Raw genomic sequence first — 20,535 nt, 5'->3', positions numbered from 1 at the left:
ACGTTTTGTTTCCCTTGTTTTAAGGACCCTAAGCCCACACTGCTCATGTCTACTGTTCATAAACGCTTGTTTTGTATATTTTGTTCTGATTTCTAGTTGTTTATGGAAGGAACACAGATCTTGCACTGGGTGCTCTTTCAGAGGCAGAAGGTGAAGTCCACAATCCTAAGTCTGACTCTTGCCAGGCACGGTGGGGCATGCCTGCAATCCCAGCACTCAGGAGGCTGAGGTAGGAGGATCACGGAAACTTCAAGGCCAGCCTGTGCTACATAACCAGATCTTGTCTCAAAACAAAACAAAACACCCATAAACATAAATCTGACTTTAACATATGGCCGCAAGTCCCATTCTCCATTTACTGAGGTGCTACCACAGAGTGAAACTATAGAAACCAATTAAATAGGTAGCAGTTTATGTATTTAGTAAATGGTAATCTGGAGTAAATTACAAAATCTGTGATAAGAAATTGTTCTGAAAGAACTAAGTATATCAGTCGTCACACTTTCAGGAAGTTGACAAAATGAGTAATAAGATTTGATTTTTGCATTAATTTTAATATTTTTCAATAAGTCTGAGCTAAAATTTTAATTTTTTATTATTAATGTCAAATGTTAAAATATGCTTTTAAAATCACAAAATCATCCCTCCTCTCTTTCGTTATGTAAGCCCGCACACACCAGGGCCATCAGGTAACCTCATCACCACTCAGACTTCCTTCAGGCAGATTTATTGCTTAAATTACATTTGGAGGACGTGACTCCTGGGTAAAATAATTGAAACATAAAAAGAGCAAATGAGGTTATGCTGTAGAGTTCTTTCAAAAGGATATATTAAATTCAGAAGCATAATTTTAATATCAAGAAATATTTTTCTCCAAAAAATGAGAGCATTTAATGAAGCTTTCTAAGATGTAATTTTTATTAACTTTAATTTTTGCACAATTATAATTCAGAATTAGAAAAATAATTGACATTATCAGACATCTACATGGAAATGAATGAGAATTGGTCCCACCATATTGGGGCTCCTGGCATTTGGGTGGCTGCCCACCCCAATCAATATTTAATTCCTGTGGAAGAGACAGGCATCCAGAAGTTCTGTGAAGAATAACACAAGGAAAGACCATCAGGTGCTGCCAGTGCTCACTAACAGTTCTGCTCCCATTTTCTAACAGTAAATGATAGTTAATAAAGACTTCTTAAAACACACACAGATATAGTCTGCATCCCATTATAACTGCTGACCTTAAATATCTGAATTTTCCTTTTCTCCTGTCTTATCATCTCCATACAGTTCAACAAAAATTTAGAAACACTGTCAACAATTTCATTGTCCCATCGCTAATGTTATTACTCCAGAGTCCTTGTTTTTGATATAGCTACGTCATCTAAAATATGCATAAGGAGAAAGGGCCTGCTGCAGCATTGATTTTTTTTTTTTTTGCTTCTATTAACACTGTTTATACATTTCACTTAAAACCACTGGGGAGTGTCCTCTGTGGTGGAATACATAGTGTGTGTCATTTCCCAAGCCCTCTCCCTACACCGAGGTGCTCACTTCCCATCCTCATCGTGGTCTGGGAAGTTTATATTTGTAATCCCGTGGGAATGCTATTGGAATTCTAGCAAGTTAATTCCAATCTTCCAGTGCAACCTATGGTAAGAATAAAGACACCAAGGCATATTAATAATCATGAGGAGCCAAGGGGTCCTAAATCCAGTCAGGATGGAGTTCCGTTGGAACAAAGACCTCAACCCAGGTTTTATTAATTTGTGAAGAAAGCAGGGGTTTGAGGATGAGTGCCTGTGAGAATGGCAGGAGATAGTGAGTCCTGTGAGCTGGGCTATGTAGGAGACTTGAAAGCACCTCTGCAATATACAGAGAGAAGGATAAGCAGAAAGACCAACCTGCATAACACAATTGAGGTGGCATTTAATGTTTTGGGGGCTGATGTTTCAGCTCTAAGGTGCAAACTTTTCTGCTATGGGAAGTCATCGCCTGTTATGTTGAGGCTCAAACCCAGCTGACAGCCCTGGAGCTCTTCATCCTGCCCGGCTCAACCATTCTTTGGGAGTCACAGGATGGGGAAACTGTTGCCTAGTTTCAAAGATTACACATCAGTGCCTCAGCAGGCCCAGTTTACATTGCTTAGAGCCAATTGAAGGGCAAAGGAAATGGCCCAGCCAGCTCTGTACGTATCCGTACATGGAGATAGGGCCAGATTAGCCAAAGTGGAAGTAACTGTTCTTTGTTTAAGGAGGGTGTTCCAGGGGGTCCTCCACTGTTCACACTCATTTTCACTTTATTAACAGAAAGGAAGCCCACATGACAAAAGGTTCAATTCCTCAGCGACCCCATGGTCTACTGTACTTAGTGCCTCCCCCAAACAATTTAACCTTTTCCAGATAGTGTCTTTCATTGTGGTCTAACTAAGTGACCCCTCTAGTGATTCTGTGTCTTCTTGTGGGGCAGAAGGAAGCCCCCACATCTTTGTGTTCCTATTTGTACCAGCCCATGGAGTGGTACCCTAGTCCTTAATACAAACATGTTTGCTTTGATCCCTGTGGTATGTTCCGTGGTGTTCCATTATACTTACCAGAGTGTAAGCATGGTCTCAAGTTAGCCATAGTCGTAAGATACTCTGGACCTAAGAATTTTTCATACGTTGTTTTGTTCCCTAGGCTTGCCAAACATTCTGTGTCGTCGCTGAATAACAGGTCCTTGTTTGAGGACTCAAACATCTGGAACATCATATATTCAAATCCATTTCTTCCAAAGAGCTCCTGGGTCAGACATACAGACAGTGAGTGACCATGGGCTTCAGAAAGTATGGGGCTGTGGGTTCTGCTTAGGGAGACCTGAGTCTTCTGGACTGTTCAGCTCCAGCCTCTGGGAAACCTGAGACATAGCAGCAGCTTAGGCAGTGCACAGAGAAGCATGGTTTCTGAGTTCAAATCTTGGCCCTGATTTTTTTTTGTTATGTAACTTGAGGAAAATTCTCTATTGAGTTCAGTGAACCTTAGTTCACCCACTTATAAATAGATGTATGTAAAGCAGCTGGTAAGTAGAAAAGGCTCCAAGACTGCCACTTTGCTGCCAACCATAGACAAATGTTTTCAGATTTCTGCATCATACTTCCACATCTTTCTGCTGCTTGAATCCCTCGCTATCTTGCCTCTTCTCTGATCTGCGTCAGCTTTGGGTGCTCAATCATTTCTGCCTTTTTGTTCCCTTCCCCATTCTTCCTTTGCCCATTTTGCTGTGGCCAAGGTGACAGTCTATCTATGCCTTTTCACATGTTCAATGACAGGGTCATAATTTGTATGCCTCCCTGCTATGTGGCTTGTACCACTGGTGCATGACGTCCCTCTGGGGGGGGCTTTTTATTAATTTTATTAGTAAAAAGACTAATAAAAGTGGTTAGATCTTTTTGTAGCATCAGTGGTTCAATCTGGCAGGAACATGTTAAAAGCCCACAATAAGAACCTCTCATGCTGACAGCTTTTCCTGGATCATGATTCTCTAACTGGGATGTGTGGTATATATTAAAACACAAATTTCTCATGTGTAGAACCTCCAAGAATGAGGAAGCTGGTGTTAAAGCAGAGGAAGCTTTTGGCTTTCCCCAAGATTATCTGGATATGTTGTTTGAATGTAACAATACCCCAGGATGGCTATCATTATTCTGTATTGCAAGCAAATATTAAAACACAATGAAGAACAAAAAACAGTGCCCAGCTTGCAAAAACACATTTGGGTCCACCCACAGGTCAGGCAGAGCAACTTCCATTCTGCTTTTCCTGCATTTAAGCTTAGCCTGGCAAGAAGGGCATTGTGCCAACTCCTTTACCATTGACACAGAAGAGAAAGAAAAGGTTCACTCTCATGGAGTAATTGATCAAGTCCACAAAGGTGCCAGGAATCTGCTCAAGTGAATCTTAAGCCAATACTCAGAGGCTCACACGTCTAAGCTTTTCTCAGTCCTAGACATCCCCAGAGCAGGACATAAACACAGCACCAGTGGTAATCACAGGCAAGGTTGGGGGACCCAGGTCCCACTGACCAGGGAGTGTGTGAGGCTAGCTGGGTGCATCTGTGGCTGGCACAGAGAGGGACCTGCAAGCCCATACCTGTTGGTTGAAGAGTATTCTGCGCACAAAATCTGCCCTATCTTTCCTTGAGATCACAGCGTGATTTGGCACTATGGCCAGGTGGCAGCTCTTAGCCTCTGTCACAGGCTTCTTGGTGCCATCGAGGCACAGCAATTCGAAGTCATCCTGCTTCAGACCCTTAGCCCACACCTCGGGATTCTCCCCTGGGAGGAGAAAGTTGGATTAGCCACAGCTGACAGCCTTGGTCAAGGCACCTTCACCTCAGGAGGAGACATGTGTGGGAGTCACTACACACACAAAATCAAAACCTTTTTGGTTAGAAAATTTTCAGTCTTATTAAGGGTAAAGATTTCTTAAAACAGGCCAGAAAAAGAACTAACCAGAAAGGAAAAGATAAATAAATTGAAGTATATTAAAATTAAGAAAGTTCTATTAAAACACACCATTAAAAAAGTGAAAAGACAAGCCACAGAGAGGGACAAGATATTTTTTTATATGTATGGCCGGCAGAAACTTGCATGCAGAATATATATATATAATGTATATAAAATGCCATAAATCACAAAAGTCAGACATGTAGCCTCACTGTCTGCTGAGACCAAGGCTAATGTGATAATCACTGTCCACCCTGGAATCTAAATATTTAGGAAGAATTATCTCATTCCCCAAGTTGAAACTATTATGACCTTATATTATTAATGTCACTGGGTCCTGGTAGGTTAATAAAATGTCCCTGTTAATAGTGATTCCACACGAGAGACTCAGAGTTTTCTAAGGTAGCAGAGAAAATGCAGGTACATACTGTTAGTGTTCTGTGGTACTGCAGAGTGCTTCACGAAGGCTACATCTCCCTTCTCCACCAGACACCTGCACAGGAAGGGCCAGGTCAGTGAGCAGTGGGAGTGGAAGGGAGGGAGGATTAGGAGGCAGCAAGAGGGAATCACACCCCTTCCATATATCCAACATTTCCTCCCAAGCAACTGCAACACCCATGTCATCCCTGGGCAGTAGAGTGAGACAGGAATAAAAAGAGAGAGCTGTCTATTGAGTTTAAGTCATGGACAAGCATTGTTTAGGTCCTCGTTTCAGATCACCATGAGTTTCTCTAGAGGAGATGCTCATGTTGTCTTGGGAACAGGGATATCCAAGGGATGACTCTCTGATTGGACCAAAATTCATAACATCAGGGTTACAATGAGTGTAGAAGATGTGACTTTGAAGGAGATGCATCTCATTCGTGTCTGTTTAGTATTAAAAAGAATGTGCCTAACTGAACATTTGTTCACCCCTAACCCCATGATCAGTGTGCGTCTGAGTGTAGGATATAACCTTGAAGAGTAACACATAAAAAATCAGGCTGGTGTCATTCAGTCAGTTGGAAGTGAGTATTAATGATCAGGAGCACCTCTCTCCATCTCACTCTCTCCTGACTTTAGGTACCTCCATGTCCACTACAGTCAATTACTCCTGCTCAAATTTACTGAAGTCTCTCACCCTACCTCTTTCCTTCACACCCCTTCACAGAATTGCTCCCTGGGTCATGATGGTCATCTATCCTAGGTGCCCTTAAGGTTAGGTGGACAGAGACCTTCCTGATCATTAGCTTCATCTGCTCATTCCTTCCAGCCTTGCTCTACTGTAAATCAGTGGTTCACTAAGTGTAGGCTAGGAACCAGCAGCATCTGTATCAGGGAGAAATCTGTTAGAAACTGAAGGATTGCTCCACCAGACCTGCTGCAGGGTGAGAAACTCGAGATGGGACTCTCGAATCAGCTTTAAGTGAGGACTGCTGCTTCAGACAGCCACAGGCCTACCCTGAAGTAGCCCGCCTTCCACAAACCTGTCCCTCCACACTCTGCTCCTCCCCTATACTCACATACTCTGATGTGTGTTCCTGCTTCCCCGTGAACTACAAAAATCATTATATGACTTTCTCCTTGCATCTGCCCTCCAGGCCCGCCAGCATGTTCCCAGTGATTCTCTCTCACCAGGCAGATAAAAGAAGGAAGGTCTCTTTTATCTCTCCTCCCATCCCCCTGCAAAGGTGTCTCACCAGGTACTCTGCATCTAGATACTCTTTCTCTCATGTAATAACTTGCCTGTGTTCACTTGAAACCTTTATCAGCATTTATCTGTCTTTTATTTAAGATCCAAATCCTTCCCTTAACCCACACAACTCTCAGCAATGGATCCTTCTTTCCTGCCCATTCAAATGCTGAAAAGCAATCAACCTTCCTAACCACCACCAAGTAGTTATACTGCCTTCCCTGTCCAGCTTCCAGGACCAGTTTTCACGGAGTACTCATGCCAGGGTCACCAGATCTGGGGCCGGTTTTCAGCACTATTCTATGTTATCTCTCAAATTCATCTTTTCCCCAGTGATTTGCAATGTCATCCGTGTTACAGACCAAATTGCACCACGTGAATTTCTGTGGAAACTCTTCTACTTATATGTTGTTCAGTTTTGTACCAGCCACCCTACATAACTGTAATGTGATTTTTCAAATCTATAAAACATAAAAATTTGTGTAATTTTACTTTCAAACTTGTGGCTCCCAGATGTTCCCTTGAGCCCAGTTACTTTTTTGAGAATGACACCCTCGGCCTTAGCCCATTTCAATCTACCTGGTCTCAGTGGAAGCAGCTGTGTCTTTAAATATCACTTCACTGCATGACCTGTTTGGGCAGGAAGGTTTCCTCTAGTAAGGAGCTGACAACCCTCTCCCCCTAGAATTGAGACTCCTATTTTATGGTCTCTGCTTGCTTCTTTACAGATGAGATCCTGTGAGAACACAGGGACCCTGGTCCATGTGGATTGAGACAGAGAAAACCACCCTGCAGCAAGGAGCAAATGAGAAGTAGAGAGTCTTCTCAAACTACAAAGTCATCCATTGTTTATCTGGAGTGCACATCCTGAATATTATCTGGCAGTGCCCCCTTTAAGCACCTTGGCTGCCTCCTGAGACTCAGCCCTCAGCCCTTACATGGGGGGAGCCCCTCGAACACATATTAAAACTTCCCCCGGCATAAGCCTGTTCTTTTGAGGTTTTCTCACACCAAAAAAGTCCTTGGATACTGGATAAAAGAGACGTGACACAAGTTGAGTAGCTAAATTATGGCAAAAGCTTCAGAGTATGTGCTGCAAAAAACAAAGTAAGAAACAGGGCTGTGAGACTTTAGAGATGGCATCCAGGAGCGATTTCCCAGAGAAGTCCAAAAGGAAGTGAGTGAATAAGCCGTGGCCAGGTGAGGAGGAAGAGCATTTATTCCCATTCTGAAGGGGGTTAAGCAAGTCAGAGGCCCCGTGCTGGCATGCGCTGGTCCCCAATCTGGGGATCAGATTGCTGAGATTATTGGAGCAGAGCAAATGTGAGGAGAAGTGAGGGAAAGCAAGGACATGGAGAGGATGTGAGAACAGGGAAGAGCATGGGATCAGTGGGCAGAGGGTCAGCAGGGGCAGTGGCGACTGAGTCATGAATACAAGAGAAAAGGAAATAGAGATGAGGTCAGGAGGGATCTCCCCAGATCACAAATGGCAAAAGGGACTTTGGCTTTTATTCTGAGTAATATGAAAGATGATTAGGGACTCTGGGCAGAATCCCTAATGATTTATGTTTCAACCCTAGACAGTGTGTTGTGTGGAGAAAGAGGACAGGAAAAAAGCATAAAGGCCTATTAGGTTAGTATAAAAATCAAGAGAGAGATGGTGTTATCAGTCAGGATGATATCAGTGGAGATGGTGGTTAGGTCAATCCTGGGTACCTTTTTAAAGGTAGGACCATCATGATTTGAGGGTGAATCATACATATATGGAGTGTGAGAGAACAGAGGAGACATAAATAATGGCAAGGTTTAGAGGTTCTTTCCACAAGGGAAAATGGGGTTTCTTTTAACTGCGATGGGGAAGACTGAAAAGGCATATTTGGGTGGCAATGTGGACATTTCAGGAGCTCAGCTTTGAATGTTCAAATTTGAGATAGTGGTTAAATAACCAAAAGAAATATAAACTAAGCATTGAATATACGAGCTTGGAGCTTTATTTGGAGTTTTGGGGAGACACCTGAACCAGAATGTGAACTTGGGAACTGTCAAGCTAGGGATGGATAGAGACTAAATAAACTCACAAAATGTGGGGCACGAAGAGAGAAGGATGCAAGGATGGCACCCTAGAGCATGTCAGCATGCTGGGAAAGAAGACTGCAAAGTGAAGTAGAGATAGTAAAGAGCCGAGGTGCAATATCAGGAAACGGAGAGAGGTATCCAAGAATCTGGTCTTCTAGCAGCCAAGATAGAAAATACATATACCAGGAGGAAGTAATTGGCATGGCCAGTGATGCTTTAACATTCAATTAGAGACTTTGGCTGGCTTTGCTATTTAGCAGCATGGAGGCATTTGGTGAATTAAAAGTTGTTTCAGCTGCATGATAGACCAAAGGCGGAGGTGGGGCAGAAGTAGTCTTCCTGTGTGGCTGGTTGTAGCAAATGTGCGGAGAAGTGAGGGAAAGCAAGGACATGGAGAGGATGTGAGAGCAGGGAAGAGCATGGGATCAGTGGGCAGAGGGTCAGCAGGGGCAGTGGCGACTGAGTCATGAAATTAAAAGCAGGGAATAGGAGGCACGGAGAGTGAGCTGACTGAAGCTAGGATTGCTCTTTCTGGGTGTGATGTGGCTCTAAAAAAGAACAATTCCAGATCCTCTGTGTTGCCATCATAATGATATCAAAATGAGATTGAACCTGATACTAATGTACTTTCTGATATAAAGAAAAATTAAACTATTTCAGTTTAGCTCTAACGTTCAGCATACATTTCTGTAACTTATGTGTGACCTATGAAACAAACAATTCTCTGAGGAGGGCCGCATGGAGAGTAGACTGCTGGTGACTGAATAAAAGAGTCCTTTCTAAAGTCTCAGACATGGTCCACATACCTTTATTTGGACAACACAGTCCTACTGCCTCAAAGTGTCCAGCAATACCTGGCACACTTAGAAACAGAGCCACCATCTTAAGCAGGCCTATCAGGCCAATGCCTGCTGCTCCAGCAGGTCACACACCAGACCCCTCCGTCTCCACACTTTGACCCCATAGACTTTCTTCACTGGCCTCAGCACCACGTGACTTGCCTCACCCCATTCCCTTTTCCTTGATGACCTTTCTTCCCGTATCACTCTTCCTCCAGATTTTTCTCAGGTCTCACTGCCTCTCTAAAACTATGAACCAGAATAACCTCTTGTTTCTAAAAGCTTATTAGCTCAGGTGTTTTGTTATAGTGGCAGAAAGCTGACTAACACAACCCCTTTGTTTCTTCCACAACACTTACATTTGGGAAGGGTCTTATCCTTTATGTGTTTATTGTACTACTTTTCCCAAGGGACTTTCAGGGACAGAGATAAGACTTTACCTAGAATAGCACCTGCACATATTAAGTCTCAGCAAGGGTCTCTTGGGTGGGTAGAGGAGCCTAGGAAAATCTATTTTTAAATGATATCCATCAGCCAGATATAAGAAGCAAAGTATCTGGTGTCTCTCTTGTGATTTTAAACTGAGGCTCTGATGGACTCCATGACTTGAGTATAATCACACAGAAGAAAGGAGCCAAATTAAAGCAGAGAGGTGGCTTTGTAACCATATATCACTCTGGTTCCTCTCCAGGGTCGTGGGCTCCCTGGGCACCTGGGTGTATAGGAGACTTCTCCAGAACCCGGCTAGACTTCAGGTATACGGGCTACTCAGAACTGTGGCAGTTCTGTTCTCTGACTCTGGGTCCCTCTAAATCAACACCAAGATGCTGGGCCAATGAAAAGGATAAGATGATGAGGACTCACTGGTAGGTACAGACAGCAAGGGAGTGGACAGACACCACTCACCTGAGAGCCCCACTGGAGCCGTGGTACTTCTCCTGGCTGTTGGGAGCACACAAGTGGCTGGGACTGCTGCTGCCACCACACAGAGCACAGAGTTGGGAATCTGGATTAGACCCAGGGGCACAGCTGTGACTGAAGAACTCATCTGTGAGGAAGGGGGCCCAAAGTCAGCTCTTGTTATGACAGCAGCGAAGCCTCAGAATCATCCCTGAAACTGTCCGAATAATGGTAAAGATAGATGCAGTTACTTAGCAGCTTATCACTATGAACAAGTACCTGTGAAATTAAAAAACAAGAAGTTTCAGCTGGAGCAAAGTAAAGGGAAACTAACTCGAGATGGGTCAGAATCTGAGCTCACAGAAGTCCACCTTGTCCTGGAAAAAGGCAGCAGTGCCGAGGGGTGGGACACGGATTTTAGCACCATGAGAGTAAAAAAGAGAAAGCTGTGGTTGGTTTTCTGCCCTGGGCTGCCCTTTTCTCTCCCTACAAGGTTTGCCGTTGTGACTTCAAGTCAGGAAGAGTCTAGAGAGACACAGTCACCAAGCCCAGTGCTCACAGGGAGCACAATAAGAAAATCAGACACAGGCCCTGCCTTCTAGGAACCTACGGCCCATGGAGAAACAGCCGGAACTCAGTTAACCACCCCAGTGAATTCAAGTCCTTCCCTAACTCCGACTCTGTAGAAGTAATATGGTTCCACAAGACTGAAGGTAGAGGAGCCCTCCATAGGCCCAGCGTTTAGGGAGAAGCTTTAGGATGAAAGATGAAGGCTAAGCACCCCCAAGTGGAGAGTAGAAGAGAGCTTCCGGACAGGGGCAGCACCTGCAAAGGCCTGTGTTGGGCTGGGCCAGGGAACATGGCACAGAGAGTTTAATGCAGGTCACTAGGGCTGGACCCACAGAGAAGCAGTGAGGGCGGAGCAGGGTCTAGACCACAAGGGCTCTCTCAAATCACTGCAGCTACTGCTGTTTATTCCAGGGGCAATGAAGGGTTTTAGACAATGCTGGGTCAGGGTTACAGTGCAATAGATAGTCAGATAAGTACCTTGCAAACATCAGCCTGGCAGAGGGGCAGGTGGGCTCAGGGTGACTGGCTATTGCAGTGGTCCAGGGAAGATGAGGGCAGCATGTGCCACAGTAGAGCAAGAGGCCGGGAAATGGCTGGAAGGGGGAGAAACTAGTATTGCTGATAATGGACAGGTAGGTGGAGGCTGACATGCTGTATGTACAACTGGGCCAGCTGGATGAAGTGTGGGGTCCTCTACCACCCAAGGTAGCCCTGAAACACAACCAAGCTTGGCAAGGAAGATGCACTTAGTTTTGGGAAGAATACACAATATGCTTTTGAGATAGCCAACCAGACAGTTCAACATGCTCATGTCTGGCACCAAGGAGAAATATTTACTAGGATTAAGAACCTGATGGTTATCACTATTCAGATACACTATCAGTAATAAGGACAACACTTACCAAGTGCCCAGCCTTTTATGAGTGGCACTCCCGAGGGAACTTGAGGCTGCACATGCGGATGTGACTGCGTAGGGTTAGATTTAGGAATACAGTTGCCTTATGCAATTGAAACACACCTTAACTGAGTTAGTAAAGGGGGACCTTGCAGGAGTAGGAGAAAAACCAAGCCAGTGTGTTTTCCGTGCTCCAAGGCAATTTGAGGAAACACTGCTGAGCAGTCAGGAGGAAACAGCTGGAACACACAGTTCCAGCTGGGCAGCACAGGGGTCACTGGTGGCCTGCAGCAGATGCAGACAAGCCGGGCAGCAGGGAGCTGGGGAGCAAGTGGAAGGTGGGTCGTTCAGACAATGGTTTTATCTAGCAGTAAAGGGGAGGAGAAAGAGAATTGCAGAAGTTGGAGGAGAATGTTGGAAAGGGGAAATGTTTAAAGATGGAAGATATACTAAGTGCTTATACATTGCAAGAAATTCTTGGATCTACCAGGGAAAGAAATAACAGCTAAGGGCCTGAAGCTCTGTGAAGGGAAGTGACCCACACCCAAATGCAAATAGAGGGTTGCTTGGGAGGGGGGAGACTGAGGAGAGCCTGCTGTCTGGAGGCCTTGTCTGTCTCCTGCAGGTACAGGATGGATCATCTGCTGAGAAAGACTAGCAGATGGATATACTTTGAGGTTTATGGACAATGAGGACATTAGGTAATTATGGAATGTGTAGGATGTGGAAAAGAACAATAATAGGCACTCATGAAGTTGAGGACCCATGAAGGCCGGTAGTTAAAGCATTTCCATTGAGACCATGGTTCTGCTGCATTGTGATGTTTGCCAGCTGTGTGCAGCTGCTCAGCTGCAGAGGAGAGCAGGCAATTGGGTTCATGCAGACCTGGGATTTGTCATGTGGTTGGGAAAGAAGAAGAGCAGAAACCTCTTAGGTACTGACGAGAGTGTACTGAAATGACCAACACGGATTCCAAGAGAGACAGATAAACGTGAAAGATGCAGAACGAAGGACAAGGCTTCAAGGTAGATTTGTAATTAAGAAAGTGGACAGTTTGGTAAATATGTGAAGATCACCCACACACACACACATACACCCCCACACACTACTCCACCCATCCTTTGCTTGTTCCCCAAGCCATTTTTGAGATATGATAGGCTTATTTCCCTGAGGTCTTCCCTTGGGACCAAGAGATACCCGCCCTCCTAAGAAACAAGTGGGCCAAGAGAAAGGGGAGGACCTGCTTGGCCCTTACTGTCTGTTAAGCCATTGGCTCCACCTGACCCAGAGTATACTTTGCCCAGGGCTGGGGATTTAGCTTAGCGGCATAAGTGTCTGACTTTGCAAGCACGTGGTCGTGAGTCTGATCCCTGGTACCAGTAAAAAAAAAAGAAACAAAACAGAGTATACTTTGCCCTTCACAATGGAACTGAATTTCTACCCTACCCAGGCCCAGGCCCAGGGAAGGGGCTCTCACAGTTCCTCCAGAACACACTCACCAAGTTTACAGGACCCGGTTTGGTTGTATATTAAACCCAAGGGGATGTTCCAGCCTGCGGAAGTACCAACTGCAGTGTGGCAGGACTTCTTGCCTCGCAGAGAGTTCCAGGTGATACCAGTGTCTGCTTTCTTAACCACAGCCACAACATAATAACCTTGCAGAGAAGACAGCAAGATGCAATTTCTTCTGTTGTTTAGGGAAAATAAAAGCAAGATCTGACGAGTTCTCCTCCAACCAGGCCATTTAATGATATCTGAATGTGGTCAAGGATGTGAATTGGGTATTCACTATTTGCATTTCATCTCTGTTGGCTAGGATTGCGGAAACCACACTTTCAGCACTTTCTTGCAGCTATATTCTTAGTGTAAAACAGGATTGTAAGATAAGGAAGGTGGAAATGAGGCAAGGATCCTCTGGCTTCCTCTTTAGCTCCTTTGCTAGGAAACAAAGTCTGGAAGGGTGAGACTTTTCTATGCAGCTTTCTAGTTCCCCTTCTCCACCCTAGCAGATTAGGGGCTATTGCAGGAACTGCAGCAGCAGCAGCAGCAGAGGAGATATTGGCTCCGGCCTCCTCTCCCTGGATCTCAGCTGCAGGCACGCCTGGAAGTCGTGGTACTGGGGGAAGCCTTGGAAGTGGCAGCTCCCCTAGGGAGTCAGTTCCACTCCACTCTGGAGGGAGTCATTCCAGGACCCGAGTTCACTTCTGCTAACATTTAATTCCCCGTCTTAAATACCCTCCTGCTTAAAGGAGTGCTTTGTAAAACTGTTCAAGTTCTTTTTAAAAATGTATTGGTAGGTGTTTGTAGTACATGATGGTTACCTTCATCATGGAGAGTTGGTACATGTACATGACTTTTTTAAATTCCTTTTTTTTAAACTCCTTCCCTTCTCTCTTCCTCTCTTGCATCCTTCTTCCCCATGTTTATAGTACAGAATGACAGAATGATCACATGCCTTATACAAAAGTGTTTCTTTTTCTTTTTCTTTTTGGGTACTGAAAATTGAACTAAGGACCTTGCACTTGTCAGGCAGGCACTTATGCCACTGAGCTACATCCCCGGCTGAGTGTTTCATTTTTAAGCATTTCTTTATTTATTTCTCACTTTGCCTGTCCATTCAAGCAAAAAACCAAGGCCATCTCAGAAAAGACTCAAGTCTTCTGGCCAAGTTTGCTCTTTTAGGAAAAAAAAACCCTATATGTTTTATAATATGTGATCTGTATACATAAATATTCATATTTAGAAATGTATTATAGTATATTCATTAAAAAGTTGTGCCTGTGTCTACATGTGTGTATAGTGTGCCAAGATCCAACTTCAGTGCCTCCAGGGTCCTCTGCAAAAGTGTTCAAGAGCTGCTGCTGCTGGCACCTGACTGTCGTTCTCTGGGGACCTGGAATATCCTGTACCTGTCTTCTTACCCTAGCTATCATTATTAGGTCCTGGACCAAACCAACACACCCTACTGCTCCCCAGTCATGTCTACATACATGAACCACATATATTTACATACATATCCTGCTACATTAATGAAATCCTGCCATGCATTCTTTTCTGCAGATTGCTCTATTCCTTAACAGTATGCTGTGGAGGACATCTCTCAAATTCAGTAGAAATAGATACAGACATCTCATTCTGTTACTGGTTGAATCTAAGTTATGTCCTATTGGATGGATGTCTCTTGATTTTCTAGGGTTCCAAAAATATCATTTTCTAATAGTAACAATTTAATCTCTTCCCTTCCTCATATTAAAAACAATTCATTTTATTCTATTAATTTTGAAAATAATACAGGTTATCTTTCTTGGAAGAGAGTATTCTTGCTTTGTTCTTAATTCTAATGAGACTATGATTATTATTTCAGGTGTTTCTCTCCAAATATTATATAACTGAATGATACTTGTTGAATAAAGCCTGAAGTGCAGGCTGGAATTGGTCAGATTAGATTCCTAAATCTTTAGAATTAGGGAATCATAGAGTCTTTTCACTGAAGTATATCCACTTCCCAATTTTATCAATCCAACCTCTACATATTCATGAGGACAAGTGGGAAGACCACACGGAAGGTTGGGAATCATCATGGTAGCCGAGGTTCTTCCTAATGATTTCAGCCACTTAGCACCTAGAGTCCAAAATATCTCCTCAGTAGAATAGTGCCAGTGAAACCCATCCCAGACAGTGAGAAAGGGAACTCGGTGTGCTAACATGAGCCTTCTGTTAGGGCTGGGAAGGGCAGATTACTCTGATAGGTCTCTAGGAGTGCTGCTGGTGACAGAGGCAGTACCAGAGCAGATGCCCCTGAGGCCATAGCCATTCCTTACCTACCTGAGTGGGCTCTATTATACCAGTCCAGGAGCCAAATAAAGTTGCAGGGCATCTCTTCAGATGTTCCTCTTGCATTGTTTTGTTTTGTTTTCAGTACTGGGGATTGAACCTAGAGTCTTTTCACTGAAGTATATCCACAGTCCTTTTTATTTTTTATTTTGAGATAGAATCTCACTAAATCAATCATTTTTCCAGGCTGGGCTTGAACTTGCAATTCTCCTGCCTCACCCTCCCAGAGTGCTGGTATTACCAGCCTTTGCCACCAGCACTGGCTTGGCATTGATTACTGTCTTCCATCTTTATGTGCATGTGTATGTGTTGATTACACACCAGGTCCCCCTCTGTCTCTACTCAGATGGAAACTTCATCAGAGAAGCCTTTTTGTCAGTGTTTGAACCATCTTTGAAGCATCCTCATTGATCTACATTTTCATAACCTTGCAGTTTCTAAAAATCCCAATACTCCTGAAGCGAGCAGGGTTGTATTTGACTCTAAATCATCAGACAAGAATACTGTATGTGATTGATGAAAAGTCACTCCTAGGACTGGGGAGGACTCAATTCAAAGATATCAGCCATGACAATGGAGAGGGAGAGCGGTGTGGTCCTAGCTGCAGCTGCTGCCAGTGACCAAGGAAAGGACACTTTCCTGTACTCTAGAATCTTTGTGGTATGTGGACGATGCAGGACCTCTGTGACCCAGTGCTTAGCAGGGGGCAGAATGCATATGATGCTGCCTGTGCCTTGGGCTCTAAACCCCCTCAGCTCTCCAGATATCCTGTTTCATAGGAACTTACACTAAACCCAAGTAAGCTCCTGCCTTTCACCTCTGGACTTCTACCACAGTGGCTTTCAGTTTCTTAAAGCATAGATTGCTAGTGCCATCCACAAGGTTTCTGGTTCAGCAGGTCTAAGATCAGTTAGGCCCAAGGATTTTCTTTTCCAATAAACCCCAGGTGATGGTGATGCCACTGGCCCAAGGACCGATGTTCTATCGTTTTCACTTGAGGGGCAGGTACAGACCCTCTCTGCCTCTCTGCAGACACAAGACAGAAGAGCCTGTCCCCTGGAAATTAACTTCTCTGCTAAAGACCAGGGCGACTGCCATTCCAGCAGGCTATAAGCTAAAATGTGAGTTTCATTTGTCTCCTTTTTCCCCTCTCAAAACCTCTACTCAGCCCCAGAAATGCCAGGCATGACTCCTGCCTGGTGCTGACCATCCTGCAGAGGTGGGCAGGCTGCATATGACAGGATAGTATAGGAGGGCTCAGAGTTTCCAGTCCCTCCACCTCCTCTCAAGCCCAGACGCAGTCACCTCTGGGCTGTGTGGCTGTCTGCAAGCCACATAGTCCCTGAGCCTCGCGCTCCCCATCTGTGTGACACAGGAGAATAGTGCCTACACTGCAGAGTTGCTGAAGAGAATAAATGGATGCACTGCAAACAAGAGTCCTTTATGAACTGTACAGTAGCCTACAGATACAATCAGTGCAGTTTTAGGACAGATTTGCATGTCAACAATGAACTGTTGATATTTTCCCCACCACAGTGCATAATTTTTGCTTGTTTTTAAGGCGTTCTTTGGCCTTTCCCCAATAAGGGAGCCCTGTGTTACTGATTCTCACTCACCTTCCAAGGGTGTACTCACACACTTAGACCCAAGCTGCTCCTTGCTACCTTTAGTTCCTAAAAAGAAAGACAGACATAAGGTTCATAGCATTAAACTCTCACATGACTCCACCCAAATGTGTGAGCTACTCAGTGTCAACTTGCAAAAATAAAATGAGAACCACTAACTAAGCAAGCTCATTGGCCGTGAACTAGCTGAGTTTTTTTAAGCCCCTGTATCCTGCTTAGGTTTTTTCCAGAATCTTAGGTTTTATTCCAGAATCTCCTCGATTCTCAGGCAGGTGACTCCTGAAGAGAAGGAAAGGGTCTCGGGCTGGCTCTGCACCAGGCCCCCCTCACCACTCCCTCACTGTTACTTTCAGCTCTTTCTGCTAACTCTTGCTTAACTATGTCTTAATGGGTTCTGACTCTGGGAAGAAGGATTTTACCTATGAGCGCCCTATACTCCAGCAATAGTTATTATTGTCCTATTGCAGAACTATATCATTTCCTTATTTCTGTCCCCTCTTGTCCATGGGGCAGGGAGACAAATGCACAGAGAAGTGCCGCCCACTGCTTACCATAGTTCTCTCCCAGGACAGGCACCAGGCCACACTGGCCAGCTATATAGATAAATCCTCCATCCAAGGTCATGGCGTCAGCTTCTCCTTTCTGAAGTAAAGAAAAAAAAGCTGTGTCTCCATTTTTTTGGTCTTCCTGTTACCTAGAGAACCCACCCATTCCACTATGGACAATTTTAATTTGGCCCTTTGCTCAAAGACATGCCTGTGTTCCTTCTCTTTAAAAACCTAAAAACCCTCTATTCAGGGCTGGGGATATAACTCAGAGGCATAAGTGCCTTCCTGGCAAGCACAAGGGCCTGAGATCAATTCCTGGTACAAAGAAAGAAAGAAAGAAAGAAAGAAAGAAAGAAAGAAAGAAAGAAAGAAGACATCAAACAAATCAAGAGACATCAAACAAAAAAAGGTGTCCTTCTGTAATGCTATTAATAAATAATAATCAATAACCTAAATGCAAGACCTTCAACTTACAAATTCTTCGACAATCTGATTATCCAGCACAGTGGCAAGTGTATAGGCTTTCTTTTACCTTCTCAGTCAACGCTTAATCCTGTACTACTTCCCAAATTCTCCTTCTTCATCACCAACCTACGCCGACTCCAATTCTGTCCTTAACCCTGAACTGGATCCTGCAGACCCTGCCCCTCACCAGACACCCCTGCCACCCCTTCTTCACCCCCAGCTTCAGAGGGTTCTTCCCATTCCTTTCCCGCCTTCCTCGCCCTCCTCTTTGCCCACTGCGCACACTCTCTGCTCGCTCTCATCCATCAGCTCCTTCCTAAACCAGAAGCTCAGTGGGCCTCTGCGCTTCCCCTCCAGGATGTGGCAGGGGCAAAGGACACTGTCCACATCCAAGCTGCCTTCTCCCTATTGGCTCTTCACAAATTGAAAATGTCTGGGTTTCAGCCACTCTCAGGCCTGTTTGGCATCTAGGCTCTCCTCCCTAACTACCTTTTCAGTAGTCTCTGTCCCCTTGCATACTCTGATGGCCTTTCTGCCTTCTAACTCTTACTGCCATAGCTCTATATAGTTAACAGAACTGTTACAGGAGATCCCTGTTGTGATTCTCCTAAAAATTAGTATCCCGGAGGGAAGAAACTGTCTGACATGTCTCATGTGTTTGCTTGCCTGTTAATATGTGTTTATAATCAACCGTGGATATGCCAGACAAGGTCCCACTGAAAAGCAGCTGCCTATACCAATCTACTTAGTTTTCTCCCTGATGGGATGTTTCTCCAACCCCTGAGCTTAGGGGAAATACTACGGTTTGTTAATAAACAATATAATTAAGAAAAAAATCTGTGTAAGATCACATTGCCCATGGTATGCATCCTCCACCCATGGCAACAACCTCAAACACTAAATCCCAAACTCTAAGCCCATACCAAATACAGGGGGAAAATGTAAATAAAATGAAACATTAATATCAAGGGAAAACACTGCCCAAAGGTAATGATTAAAGGAAAGGGTTTAAACAATCAGACTGAGTTCAAGCTGTATCTAAACACAGGTTAGTATTAGGAATAAGTCAAATTCCAAGACCAACTGTCTAGTAAAAAGTGGCTCTTGGATTACACAGGGCTAGCCTACGCTGGGTCCTGACAGATAGAAAGGTAAGATTATTCCAGGATGCTAAAAAACAAAGCAGCCTTCCTAACCACCCATAATTCTGTAGTTTAAATTAATATTTTTGTTTGATAGACTTGCCAAAAACATTTCTTATAAACAGCTTTAGAATGATTCTCAAACTACAGTTCCAGGATTGATTTGCTTTTCTGTTGGTTTTTGCTTGTACTGAGATGATTTGTCATTCGAGGTCACATAAAGTCTTATTTTGTCATTCAAGGTCTTATAAAGTTGTCAGCCCTAGGTAATAGCTAATGACTTTGTTCTTCTTTCTACTTTTTGCTGGTACTAAGACAATTTACTGTCAAGGTTATTTAAAAGTCTGTTTTTTAGCCATTTCTAATGAAAATGTAACATCTGTGAATTAACACTGAGATAAAAATGTCCCAGGAAAAATTTCAAATCCAAGCAGCTACTAAACGTGTTACAAAAACAAACGAACAAGGGCAGGGATTTAGCTCAGTGGCATAAATGCCTCCCTGGCAAGTTCGAGGTTTTGAGTTTGATCCCCATTACCAGAAACAAAACAAACATAAAAAAAAAGCAGTGAAGAAGACTGTAAGGAAAAAAAAAACCCTGCAAGTGTGTTTAGGGGTGTTAAATAGCTGACTATATCAATGTTTTTGGATCATTGAACACAGCTGTTTGCAGTCTCCCTGTTTGAATGTCCACCTTGTATTCTTTGATAATGTGATTTGAGCAACTATTTTCAAGATGATAATATGTAATCTATTAACAGGTGATTTCTTACTGTTATGTTTTTTTTTTTTTGTAGTTCTATATTACGTGTACCCTTACACCGCTTTGTTTTGTTTTGTGTTTTTCTCTTTTTCCTCTTAAATAAAAAAAAAAAAAAAAACTAGGAAATCCAGAGTATCTGTCAGAATATTTGCAGAGAATGACCTTTATAAAAGCAAATACATGTTCATTCTTTCTCTATTTACTCTTGGTTTGGTTAAAGGTAAGATTTGCTCCTTTTAAATCTCTTTGTTGCTCCAATATAGTGACAAGGGGCTGTGACACTAACTCTAAATCATCAATTACCTCCCAATGAGACCAGATAAGATCAACAACCAGAACAGCATTCTAAAGATGAGAGACAACAATAACTGATGACTAATTAACAAGGCCTTCAGGACAAGAGGAGATAGTTAAAAACATGAATGCTGTCAAAATCAAAATGGAGTCACTTATGTCAACTCCATAAAAAGATAAATAGATCAAAGAGGTTGTAAGGAAGAATTCTTTTGCTTAAGTGCCTGATTGTAACTATCACAAAAGATAATATTTAGGTCTGGCTTTTAAACTGTTCTCTGTAAAAATGGCTACTAATAAGTATTCTTAGATAATCATCATTGGTTCATGTTTGTACAACTATCTTCCAGTTTACTTCTTTTGGAATTCCACAGCTCCCAATAATAAGCCTCAAACCAATGCCTAAACCTACTACAAAAACTTATT

The 20,535-nt window shown here is 43.6% G+C and overlaps 1 protein-coding gene across 3 annotated transcripts in view; it reads right to left on the bottom strand.

Annotated features, from left to right (window-relative positions):
• Positions 1 to 889: 889 nt before the first annotated feature.
• The window catches only part of LOC100721922 (inhibitor of carbonic anhydrase), a 62,500-nt gene continuing 42,854 nt past the window's right edge, over positions 890 to 20,535 (bottom strand). For all 3 annotated transcript variants that reach the window (XM_063249023.1, XM_063249024.1, XM_013159756.2), the window contains 8 exons: positions 17,449 to 17,539; positions 16,889 to 16,945; positions 12,938 to 13,093; positions 9,980 to 10,121; positions 4,915 to 4,979; positions 4,131 to 4,315; positions 2,597 to 2,783; positions 890 to 1,097 (listed from right to left, as the gene is read on the bottom strand). In XM_063249023.1, the coding sequence (XP_063105093.1) occupies positions 1,063 to 1,097; positions 2,597 to 2,783; positions 4,131 to 4,315; positions 4,915 to 4,979; positions 9,980 to 10,121; positions 12,938 to 13,093; positions 16,889 to 16,945; positions 17,449 to 17,539 (918 nt within the window). In that variant the 3' untranslated portion in view covers positions 890 to 1,062. The remainder of the gene's footprint in view (positions 1,098 to 2,596; positions 2,784 to 4,130; positions 4,316 to 4,914; positions 4,980 to 9,979; positions 10,122 to 12,937; positions 13,094 to 16,888; positions 16,946 to 17,448; positions 17,540 to 20,535) is intronic.

The sequence above is a fragment of the Cavia porcellus genome, unplaced genomic scaffold, assembly GCF_034190915.1.
Source record: "Cavia porcellus strain 051 isolate PalLab524CR breed Dunkin Hartley unplaced genomic scaffold, mCavPor4.1 scaffold_5, whole genome shotgun sequence".
Taxonomy (NCBI): domain Eukaryota; kingdom Metazoa; phylum Chordata; class Mammalia; order Rodentia; family Caviidae; genus Cavia; species Cavia porcellus.
Note: the sequence above shows the minus strand (reverse complement) of the source record. Positions and strands in the feature narration are given on the sequence as shown.